This window comes from Colius striatus, chromosome 18 (assembly GCF_028858725.1).
Source record: "Colius striatus isolate bColStr4 chromosome 18, bColStr4.1.hap1, whole genome shotgun sequence".
Taxonomy (NCBI): domain Eukaryota; kingdom Metazoa; phylum Chordata; class Aves; order Coliiformes; family Coliidae; genus Colius; species Colius striatus.
Window position 1 is genome coordinate 8,793,758 of NC_084776.1, and position 12,685 is coordinate 8,806,442.

The 12,685-nt window shown below is 46.4% G+C and overlaps 1 protein-coding gene across 1 annotated transcript in view; it reads right to left on the reverse strand.

Annotated features, from left to right (window-relative positions):
• Window positions 1-291: 291 nt before the first annotated feature.
• The window catches only part of DNAH9 (dynein axonemal heavy chain 9), a 190,041-nt gene continuing 177,647 nt past the window's right edge, over window positions 292-12,685 (reverse strand). The window contains exons 68-69 of the mRNA XM_062011180.1: window positions 6,840-7,229; window positions 292-519 (exon numbers count right to left, since the gene is read on the reverse strand). Of these exons, the coding sequence (XP_061867164.1) occupies window positions 292-519; window positions 6,840-7,229 (618 nt within the window). The remainder of the gene's footprint in view (window positions 520-6,839; window positions 7,230-12,685) is intronic.

Sequence of the window (12,685 nt, forward strand, 5' to 3'; positions counted from 1 at the left end):
TGCAGCAGTGCTTATAGGATATTGATTTACATCAGCCAAGAATCTGGCCCATGTGGACCTGCTCCTGCAGGGGGTTTGGACTGGATGATCTAAAGATACAACTCTACCATTCTATGATTCTATGATTGTATGTGTCCCTCTGCACCTCTGTCACCTCCTTGCAGGCTCTACTTCAGCTATGTCATTCTATCCCTGCCCTGTACTCAGAGAGATGGAACTTGAGCTCAGTCTCAGGATACCATTTTTCAAACTGTCTGAGCAAGACACCACAAGGAATCTGCAAATGACGAGCTAGATCTGGAGCAGCAATGCCACACCAGCCAGCACCCACTTGGAAGGATTTTCTCTAGTTTTAAGGTTAAAAGTCCACACATAGGTTGGGCCTCTTTGGCGTGTTTTGTAGACAGGACACGGGTACAGGCCACGGACGTCGTGTTTGTCAGCAGGAACAGCTTTGATGAAAATGACAGGCATGGCTGGGGTTAGTTCCTTGAGCCTGGCATCTGTGATTATCCCAGTCTACAAAGGAAAGAAGACAAAGCCTTAGGTAGATTTCCAAGATGCTCATATTGCAGCATACCCTGATATGCACAATGTAATGTTTATACAAGCTTATTTAGGAGTGCAAACCTCTTTCCTGAGATTGAGGAGGGTCTGGATCAAACCCCTACCCTGTTGCACCAGAAGACTCTCTCAAGCATTGCTTATTCCAAGGGTACAGATACCTGCTCTCATCAGATGCTCAAACCTACACATATCTGAGCAGGATTGAGCAGGGACAACAATGTTCCTGGCTATGTCCAGCCACACCATCCTCACATAGCTCTCACTTAGAGACATGACCACCTTCCCAGACATGAACCACCTCAGGGGAAGTGTTGCTTGTACTAGGATCCATGGTGGACAATTAGATAAAGGCTCAGGATGGAGACCAACACTCAGTTGGGAAAGCACCAAGCAAGTGTCTCAGCACACCACCAAAACTGGAGCATGACCTGGGACACACTTACCTGGGCAATGAATGCACAACAGTGTTTTATGTGGCCCCAGAAGGCACCACAGGTCTGTTCCCACTCTCACAGGTGGTCACACAAGCAAGAGGGATTCAGAACCATTGTTCCTGAGGGAATATTATCATTAAAGCACAAGTCCACAGGTGCTCACACCAGCAAAGGGGGATTCAGAACCACTGTTCCTGTATCATTAAAGCACAAGTCCACATTATCCTCTTCAAAGCAGTGCTCTAACTCAGCAGGCTGCCATACCCAGGAGAAGGACAGTATGCTGTCAGGGCATTAAATCAATGGCTTGTTTCTCTAACTTGTGTCTCTCTGGCATCTTCTGTTTCTCTTTCTGACAATAAAATGCCCTACACTTCAACCAAGTTCCAGGCAAGCCTGCAAAATTGCTTAACGGAGGCTAGAAAGGCCAAATGGAAACAAATAAACAGAAATCAAACTTCTCAGTGCTAAAGAAACTGCCTCTCACTGCAGCTTGGCTCCACAGATCATGATTACTTCAAATGCTCTCAGATCAGACCTGTGGGGTGAGATTCAGCCTCCCAAGTAGTTTATTTAGTTCTGTAAATGAGTGGAGAAAAAGAATCCCTCTTGCACCACGTCTTGGTTTAAGTGTAGTAACCTATAACCTGTTACACTAGGCCGTGATAAATCCAACTCTGATTTAGCATTTCCAGTGTGATGAACAAACACTAAAGAATACTCACAAAACCTTGCAAAGAAGCTATTTCTGTAACAAAATACCATGTGCTCTTTTCAGATTCATGTCTTTCATTCCTGACACTGGATTTTGATCAGATCTCTTTTTTTTACTGCTGAAAAACCCTTCAAACCCAATTTCCAAGATATATTCTACCTCTTTCTGAGTTTAAAGAGGAGCTGAAGTCTTCCTGAGGTTTGTCTATGGGACATATCAATTTGTTATGTCTGGGCTGATTTGCATTTGCATTTTTATCTCTCTCATCATCAGAAATTAATTCTCCTCTGAAAGCAATTTCCCCTGACTACTGGCACAGCACACCTGGTAAAAAGCCACTGTTCTGTGCTCAGAGAGCTCAGGCCTCAGATCCAGAGAAGTCTTTCACTTCTGCTTGTCCTGTCTTCCCAACAGGCAATTTGAAGAGTGGACATATTACAGTGTCACATATCAATGGGTCCAAAGGCACAAAACAGCTGTCACAAGCCAGGGTTGCTAATAGATTGGCCCAAATACACATGCAGTAAACCAACATCCCCTCCCACTCAACTGCATTTTGAAGTGATCCCAGCACAGGCACAGCTGCACCATGGCTAATTCAGGGTCAGATAGCTTAAACACCTCCAACAGCCCAGGGCTGCCTTTCAGAGAGAGTTGCCTGTGTTTGCAGGGAAGGGAGGTTGGTGATGTGACCAGCAGTAAAGCCAGCAGGGAACATCCCTTCAAGGTGGTCCAGGGGTTGCTGGGATTAGTGGCTTCAATTGGATATAGGGAAGATATTGCCAAGATATTAATTTTTCAAAGCAACCATAAATAAGAAGCTGGCTGTCAGGGCATAATTTGCAAGTATTCTCTCCATGGCTGCATTGTGAGTTTATCTCTGGAGATCTCAGCTTGAGCCACATCCTACTCTCACAGCTCACAGATACATGGGCATAGAATCACAGAATCACAGAATGGTAGGGGTTGGAAGGGACCTTTAGTGATCATCTAGTTCAACCCCCTGCAGAAGCAGGGTCACCTAGATCAGGTCACACAGGAACATGTCCAGGTGAGTCTTGAAGACCTCCAAGGAAGGAGCCTCCACAACCCCTCTGTTGCAGCAGGCATTACTGACAGTTGATACATGCAGGAAAAGGTTTCACAAGATGTCTCAGCTCAGCCCTCCAGGAAACATTTCAGGCTCTGATGCATGAGGTTTGATGTACCTGGTGTGTCTGCAGAACAGCAACAAGCTGTGATGTCTGGGACTGTAGCCCCAGCGCTGGGCTGTGCCAGGGATGGGTTGCACACTGATGTTTTTTTGTCTGCCTCTGCTGCTGGGAGCATTTCAGATAAAAATGAGTGATGTGCAACTGTTCCCAAAGATGTTGAGATACTCACAGTGTCAAATAAATGTGGCTGCTCCCTGACAGGCAGACCTGCCCTTCTAAGCCTCTCTGCTGGCTTGAGACTGGTGCTTCACACAGAATGAGCTTTAAAAAGCACACAGGAACTGCAGCAGGTGTGGCTTGAAGGAGGGAGGATACCCTCAGTGTTCAGCCACTGTTCAGTGTGCTGTGTACTGACTGTGCATCTCTACCAAGAAGAAGGTGTGTGCTGCCCACAGAGCACAAAGCTTTGAGCAGATCCTATCAATGCTCATCAGTTCCTAAAGGGTGAGGTGTCAGGAGGATGGGGCCAGTGTTTGTTGTGTAGTGGCCAGTGCCAGGACAAGGGGTAACAGGCACAGGCTGGAGCACAGGCAGCTCCAGTGGCACAGGAGGAGAAAGTCCTTTGGTGTGAGGTGAGGGAGCCCTGGCCCAGGCTGCCCAGGGAGGGTGTGGAGGCTCCTTCTCGGGAGGTTTCCAAACTCACCTGGACACGTTGCTGTGCCCCTGATGGAGGGGAACCTGCTGTAGCAGGGGTTTGGGCTGGATGAGCTCTGCAGGGCCCTTGCAACCCCATCATCCTGGGATTCTGGCATTTATGTGGCACATGTGCAAAACCCACCTCTCCCCTTGTCCTGTCATGCTCCAGTACCTTTGGTAAGTAGCAGGGCACATACTTGGCATCAAGCTCTCCATTACTGGGAGCAAGAAAGGCAGGAGTCACTGGGACTGGAATCAGTCAGTAATGTCCCATGGCTTGACACAAAATGTCTCATGGTGTCATCAGTCAAACTGTCTCTCCCTGAGTCCCACTGACTTGAACAGTGCTACAGCAACAGATCATTTGGACCCAAAATAACCTGCTCCTTTTCTTTTCATCTAATAGCCGCCTGCTGTTTTGTAATGAATGTTTTATACATTTAAGACACCCAAGGGCAAACATAAATGTTTAAATAAATAGAAAAAATGTGAGTGTCAGAACACAGAAGGACTCCTTTTTGGAAGCACAATCTAAAATGTGAAATATTCTTTTAAAAGTGGAAGTGATCCTCAGAGGAGTTGTTCTAAACATAACCTGCTGTTCTTATCAGAGGATTAATTAGGCAGGAGTACACAACCCAAAAGAGCTGTGCATCTGTTTCAAAAACCCTGCATCCATTAATATGTACTGGTGCTCACTGGATTACAGATAAAATCAATAGTTCCACTTGGTGGAAATGATATTTGAGTGAGAGCAGCAATGTGCAAAAAGATTCTTTTCCTTTCTGAGATAAATTGAAGCCTGATAGCCAGAGATTATGAATGGTTCTAGAAATGTAATTGCTGGGTATCTTTCAATCACAAGCAAAAATGTAACCAGAAAAACATTGTGTGGAATGCCTCTGAAGACAAGCCTCACTGCTGGATGCAAACACCCACACAGGTTACTGCAGGGAGGGAGGCAGGAAGGAGAAGCCCTGTGTTTCCCAAAAGATTTCTGTCCTTGCACCACCAAAAACTTCTCACTCTTCACGTTTACCCATCCCCAGGTGGTGATGAAAGCCAGACAGAACTCAACCATTTTCATCATTATGCTTTCTAGTAATGCTGGTAATGGTGGTAAAGGAAAACATAGCAGCAGTTGCTGGGATTTGGTTCTAATCCAGTGTTTGATGAGCAAGATTAGGAATTCTTTTAAAACTCTCTCTGTACTGCTGTGTCCAGTTGATTTGTACCAGCTTAAAATGTCAGCTTTTGAGCACTGAAATCCAGTGCTCCCTGTAGCAAGGGGTTGTGATGTCCAAGAGCTGCAAGGGCTTTTGTATGGCAGGCACACCAAAGGCTTGGACAAGAGAATAAGCTGGGAACTGTAGGACCAGGGCTTGGGAAATGAGCTGGACTGGTCTCCGTTCTACAGTGGCTTCTGCTATCAGCAGAGACAAAACCATGGAGACAGGAGCTCTAACCTTATACTCACATGAGATCTTTACTGCAATCTTCTGACAGAGCCCTTGCCAATACTCCTGACTGCCTGTGGCTTTCCAGACCCAACGCACACGTCAACCCATTTCCAGAGAGATCAAGGCCTGGAGCCAAGGATTTGTGATAAAATGCCCTGGATGCCATCAGCCAGTGAAAGCTCTGCCTAATTTTCTATCCTGCATGGAAAAGTATTGCAGGGAGGGAGCTGAAAAATAAGTGGAGAGTATTAGATCTGAATTGCAAGGTCAGGATGGGCCATGGTATATAACAGGCACCTCCTCTCTGCTAAGCATCCCACTACCAAGCCCCACACAGATAAAGGATCTTCAAGATTAAGACTCTAAAGAGCTGCCTTTGAAATAAAAACCTCTTCCTGTGAGAGGGTAAACTTGACATAGATAAGTAAGTTCTGGGTGACCCACTTTGATCATCCTTCACTATCTCACACATCACTGGCAGCTGGTGCATTGCACTGGCTGCCCAGAGTGAGAGCTACATGAATCACTGTCATTTAAGTCTCACAGGCAGCACAAACTGGGAGTTGTGGTACCATGGGCCAGGCAACTCAGAGGACCAAGCCCAGTGGGGATTTGTCAGCCCTAATGGCTCTCACCCTGCAGACTGCACTCCTAACAGCTGACAACTGTCAGAAGGAATGTCAGGGACAGTTGTGCTCCTCTGGATGCTGCTCTGAAAGCTGCACTGTGAAAGGGGCACTGATAGCTCTACAGGCAGGAAACAGCAAGTGCACAAGCTTCCCTTCAGCTGCCCAGTTAGTGAGTATGGTTCTCACCTTGGCTGCCCTGAGGCTGGCTGTGTTGCTACTGAAAGGTATTGGGCCACATCCAGAAGAGGAAAGAAGAATAGCAAGGGCCATCCTCAAGTTGCACCTGAGAAAGTTTGGATTGGAGCTGAGGAAGAAGCTTTTGCCTGAGAGGGTTGTCAGCCCCTGTCCCAGGCTGCCCAGGAAGGTGAGGGAGTCCTCAGCCCTGGAGATATTGCAAAGACATACAGCTGAGGTGCTGAGGGCCCTGGGTTAGTGGTGGGCTTGGCAGAGTGAGGGGAGGGCTTGGACTCCACAAGCTTAAAGGGCTTTTCCAATCTAAATGATTCTATGACCACAGGTTAGACCTTCATGCAAGCTGTTTAGCATCCTAAGGCGATGGCTAAAGGATGTGGTTAGTTTTTGGTCACAAAACCCTATCTATGCAGATCACATCCTGCAGCACCCAAGGGTGGAAGGACAGTGGTTTGGATTTGGTACATCCCACCCATTCAGCTCTAGGGACGTGAAGATGTAGGGAATCAGAGTTCAGTCCTTCCTCCTTACTGCTGCTGAACAGGCAACTCAGTACAGCCCTGCAAAGTCTGTCTTGCCACTTTGGGAGGCAGCAGTGAAATCAGAACCATGTTAAGCTGCAAGGACAGTACTGCCCTGCAAGGACCTCATGTTTTCTGTCTGTAGGAAGACCACAGTTTAGTTAATGTACACTGAGGTTGAGATTCACCTTGTAAGAGCTAGATGTATCAGTCCAAGCTGGCCACCCTGAATTCCCTTCACAGCCATGGGACAGCTCTAAGAGGTGATTCACCTGACCACCCTGGATATCCACTCTAGGCTGCAGAGGAGAGGCCCATCTTTCACACCTTTCCCACTCTCAAAGAGGCAAATCAAATGGCTTTTAGATGAGTGTCTGTCTGGGCTGGGTAGCTCCCCAGAGTACAGTACCAAGCAATAGGGGCATTACATCCATGGCTCCTGTCTGTGCACTAGAGCCTTGGTGAGCTCACCTGGGCATCCCAGCGTGCACCCTCCATGAACAACCCGTGGACATAGGCGCCTTCCCGAGGAAGACTGGCAAAATCTTCTCTGTTCTTTTTTGTCACATCACACTGCAAGGTCATCTTGTCCAAAGGCCACTTGTTCTTCCGTGCTGTGGACTGCATGATGGCTGTCAGGAAAGACTGGGGATTGAAGAACCCAGCAAGCCACACTGCAGAGGGTAAGGAAAAGTCTGCTGTCCAGGCCTCCAGCTCCTTGATGCGAGTAAGGAGGTCAGCAAACCACGTGCCCAGGCTGGCTGTAGAAGGGTAAGCTCTCTTTATCCAGGACTCAGGCACCATGTCCATGAAGAGGGCATTCTGCAAGTTCTCCATCTCACTTGTAATGGTCAGTTCTCCCTGAATGAGAAAGGGTATATTTGTCACTGACAACTGTTTAAACTGAACACAGCCTGCCTGAAAACAGACACTCAACTGGAAAGTGTGGAAGAGCAGGACACTACACAGTCACCAGTGTTCACCTACTGTGAGTTTCTGCATGAGTTCTGTTTCTCTCAGGAACACCTTCTATTACATATTCCTGCACCCTCACCTTCCCTACTGTAAAAACACAACTTGGAGGAAATGCTGTGTAACAGAGTGACTCTGAGCACGGGTGTCCCTCAGTGTCCCACTGTTGTTTGTGCTTCCTCTCATTGACTGAAGCTCTTGATACAGCAGATCTTCAGAATGCAAAACTGCTTTCCCTCACTCTGACAGGGCAGAATATTGTAGTCTCTGATGAACTACTCCAAAGCTGTTCAAAGCTTGGTTCATCAGCTCCTATCCCCCTCCTCTACTTCCCCTCACTGCCCTCCTTTATTACTTTGCAATGCAAGTCTTTCTTTTTGACTTCACAGGTTGTCTGCCAATATAACCAGAGTTTCTTCCAGACACAACAAATTAGGATATGATTTGGCCAAGTCAGATACAGAGAGAGGTTTGATTTTTCTTTTATCCAGCAATTAATGTATATCATAGAATCACAGAATGGTAGGGGTTGGGAAATCATCTAGTCCAACCCCTAAAGCTTTTAGAAGCCTGTATCAATCTGTTTTTCTCAGGTAGAAGAGCTAGATCATCATTGCATGGCCAAAAAGGGGTTCTGAACAGCAATAACAGCATCCCTCTTGAACTTCTGGCACTCTGCAGAAGGTCCCCAGAGTCTACTGAATGTAATAAAAATCCTGCTGCATCCAGCTTAAATGACTTCAAAACCCCTGCTTCTGCAGGGGGTTGGACTAGATGATCTCTAAAGGTCCATTCCAACCCCTACCGTTCTATGATTCTATGAAATACAGGACATTCCCCTGAATTACAAGTACAAACTTTAGTGTGAGGGTGGTTGAACACTGGAACAGGTTACCCAGAGAGGCTCTGCAGTCTCCATGCTTGGAAATTTTCCAAACCCGACAGGGCATGGTCCTGGGCAACCTGCTCTATCTGACCCTGCATTGAGCATTGGAGGTGAGCTAGATGGTCTCCAAAACAACTCATCTGTGGTCCTGTGACACTAAAGCCAAGAAATCTGCAAAGACAAAAGCTTGCAAATGCAGGCTTAGCTTCTACTGGTAATTTAAACAACTTAAACCTCTGCATGCCCCATGCTCAGCTAGAGGGATACAACCCAACATAGACTTACAGCTAATACTGATCACTGGTGTTCATTCTTGCTTCTGTCCCCTTCTCTTTTTGACACAGTTTGTCTTTGCCTCAGGCTGAGTGTTTTTGGAGAGATTAACTGAGATCAGTCGAGCCATTGCTGACAATGAGGGTGAGGGAATTGGGTCAGTCTACTCACATTAAAAAACTCCAACTGTTCTTTCACAGGACTTCAGTGCCTCCAGCCATGAGGTCAGCAGAGGTGCCCTTTACTGGGACCACAAAAATCTGTGAAGCTTTAGCAGAAGTTGAAATCTGCTTAAAGCAACCCCAATACATGTTTAGCAATGCTTGTCAGAGCCCAGCAGTTAACAATCTTTGCAGTTTATTTTTATGCTGACCATGGCTCACAGAGCTCTGATGTGCAGATCACACTGACAGTGATAGCAGGACAAGATCACAGCTGGACACCCCAACCAATGGCAGAGCAGTAGCTTGTGCCCTCATTGATGGCCCTGGCTGCATCTGGCGCTGACACATGGCTCAGTGCTGAGTGGTCACAACTTAGGGCAAACAGGGATGCCAGTGCTCCTGGGGATAGCAAGCACATGCCCAAAGGATGTACACTGCAGAGAGACCAGAGACTGCCAAGCTTGGAATTTGTAAACATTAATGAGTTCACCCCTCAGGGAGGAGTAGCAATGGCCTGTTATTCAATAACTTGTGTCGTCACACAAACTCTGAAGTTCTGTTGCAGTTTCTTCCTCTATCATATCACACAGGTCATCATCTCCCATCTCAGGAGACCTTGGACACTGAGGGAACCCATTCCATAGGCTGGTCCCTAGTTGAAGCCATGGCAAGACCATGTAGGAAGAATATTTTGAGGAGCAAAATACTGGACAGATGACAACAGGACTGAGAACCACAGGGGCTTCTCTTAGTGACAGTCAGAACAACGTTGCACTCCTGGAAAGGTTTTGAAGTGGGTAAAAATATTGCAAAACATGTTGTGAGCAGTCAAATTGATTTAAAGACATAATCCTTGTGGTCATACATCCTGTTTAGTTTTACTTTCAGGAAACAAATGGATTAGCAAATGTAATTCTCAGGAAGGCTGAGTAAAAGCAATTTTTAAAGCCTGCACACTCCAATGTACTTGTTGGAACCTCCTGTGAGGCTTCAAAGCATCTGCAGCAGCTGTCTCATAGAATTGTCCAAACACAATTGTGCATGAATTTGCATTTCAGATGCTGAAACATAAAGTGCATCAGGAATGATTCAAGTTACTTATTTTTTTTTCCCAAAATGCTGGGAGTAATTTTCATTAAAGACATCCTTGAAGGGGATCCACACCAGCCCGCAGACATCCCCTCAAGAGGAGCAGGCTGTTGTCACAGATTGTTTTCTCAGTTAAGGTTACTTCACTTGATACAGTGAAATACCCAGCTAGCCTTGCAAAATTTGGTCTTCCTCCATTCTTTTAGAACATTTATTATCCTTGTTTTTGAGGCTTATCCTTCTCTGAAGTTGCAGAATAGAAGATCTGCTTGCAAGAAAAAATGACAGAGGGTACAACATTAATATGCAAGTGTTTCAGCCCAGCCTTTGGTCTCACCAAAGTCATCCAGAACAAAGGCCTTTGAAATACAACATGCCAGTTATTTTTGATGGCTACCAGTCTACTGCAATTCCTCTTCCTCCTAATGGGATGTCTCCTATTTTTGGACCAAACAATCACTTTCCGCTACACAGAGACAATGAATTATTCAAACATTCAAATTAGGCTTGACATTTCCAAATCGCCTTCTTTCAGCAGATAGTCAGTTAAAAAACAATAAGACTTGCTTCCTCTGTGGTTTATTTATTCTCTTCTGAGATCTGTGGTTCCTGTTATGTAAACTCTCCTCCTCTGAGTGCTGTCAGCAAAGATCCCCAGCCTCACAGATTAACATGCACTAACAGCTCTCATAGGAGCTGCTCTGGGAAGGAACAATCAGAGTATGATTTCTCTCCAAAACTAAGTTTGAGACCCAGTTGTCATGTCAGGACAGCAGCAGTGACTAGGCAAAGAGCCAACAGCTAGGCCAAGCATCTCCTGGCCTTTATGTGGCACCCAAGGCCTGGGAAGGGTCTGTTGAGAGCTGCTGGGCAGTGGTGTGAGTCACACACAAGGTTGGATTTGGCTCTGCAGGGACCCACATGCAACCTTTGCTTGCAGGGACAGAATTGCCTACTGGTACCTCAGACTCTTCAGTACTGTCCTAGTTTTGGTTGAGATAAGAGTTAATCTTCTTCCCAGTAGCTGCTACAGGGCTGTAGTTTGGGTTTATGCTGAAGAGTGTTGGTAACAGAGGGGTGTTTGGTTATTGCTGAGCAGTGCTGCACAGCATCACGGTGTTTGCTTCTCACCCTGCCCTCTCAGTGAGTGGTCATGTGGGGTAGGGTGGTGTGTGCAGAAGCAGCTGGAAGCAACATGGCCAGGACAGCCCACCCCAACTAGCCACAGGGCTATTCCATACCACAGACCATCATGCCCAGTATAGAAACTGGGGGGGTTGGCCAGGAGAGGGGGAATTGCTGCTCAGGCATCAGTCACTGGGTGGGGAGCAACTGCACTGGGCAGCACTTGGCTTGTTCTTGGGGTTTGTCTCTCTTAATTCCTATCATTACACTTTATTCTCCTTAATACTGTATTTTGGTTTAGTTATTACACTTGTTCTTTTCCCATGTGTTTGGACTTTCTTTTCCCATTCCTCCCCCATCCCATGGGAGCTGTGAGGAGGGGGAAGGAGTGAGTGACTGTGTGTGGCTGCATTGCCCCCTGGGCTAGAACCATGACAAGCATACACAAGATGAAGAGGTGCTAACACCAAAAACTGCTACTCATCTGCTCTTCAGCAGTCCCTAAGTCCTGGCCCTATGTTGTCTCAGAATCACCCTGTAGATCCTGAAGCTGTTGGGACCAACTTATGCAGCCATTAGAGCTTCCATTTCTGCAGCTATCATCTGACTTCTCTGCTGTGATTTCTGGAAGGGTTTTGGGGAGAAATTTGCACCCTCCATTACTGCCTGATTTCTGTGGTTTATTTTGTCTGTGGTTTATTTAAGCCCATGCAACCACTCATTCCCACTACCAATATTAAATAGCTTACTCTTCTCCACCTTAAATCTAATTGCTACACATTGTCTCAGTTGCAATTATATCTTGTTTGGTGTTACAGGATTGAAACATTAAATCACTTTGGTTTACCTGTCTCAGGAAACAGAATTTTCAATTCCACTGCCTTGTGTTGGAAAAGAAAGGAAATCTGTTTATAATAATTAACTACATAAATATCAGCCTATTTGAAAATGGGTTGTACATCCTGGGCCACCACAAAGTGTATGAGATATGTCACTTTAATCAAGACAATTAAGCATCAGCAGTGAACACAATGCAGACATGTCTGAGGTAGAGTGGACCCAAAGCTGCTGGGTTCACAGGAACAGAACAGCATGGCAGGGATTTACAAGCAGCCTCGTCCTAACCCTGCAGAGCTGCAGCTACCCAAAATCCCATTGCCAAACCCGGCACCTCTGCATGCATGCTGCAGATATGTCCTCTAAAGGTCTCTTTTCAAAGCTGCCCTCAGAAGAGGGTTCAGATTGTCACTTAGACTCAAGACAGGCCCTCCTGGCTCATCTGTCAATGCTCCCTACTAATGAGGCCACACAAAGATGTTTGTGTGGTTCAAGCTCAGTGGTTCTTATGCTGTGCAAAGCCTTTTTGTGAGCTGAGCATTTTGGTGGAGTGGGATGACAACCTTCATTCAGGAACTGATGGAGCAGGGAATGCCCAGCAACTGACATCCTTCATTGCTACCTCATGCCCTGAAATCACCCAGAGACCAACTTTGTGTCAATACCACAGGGAAGGCATCAGGTTAACACTGAAGCCACCAGCTTTGTGTTGCAAGCTCCAAGCAGCATTCCTCTGCTACACTTGGGCATTTCCAAGGGATGTACAGCATTTGGCTGTGGTGAAGAGTAATCTGGGAGGATGAGGTGAAGGGAAAGTGTCACTACCAGGGCATTGGGTCGGCAGGTCCTCACTCACATGCAGTGCAGGGTGATCTATGCTGGTTTATGCCTTAATGGTCAATCAGTAGCCTTTTGTATTTTGTCCTATCAACTGCCTGGGAAAGGATTCAGCAGATTACTTCCCCTACCAG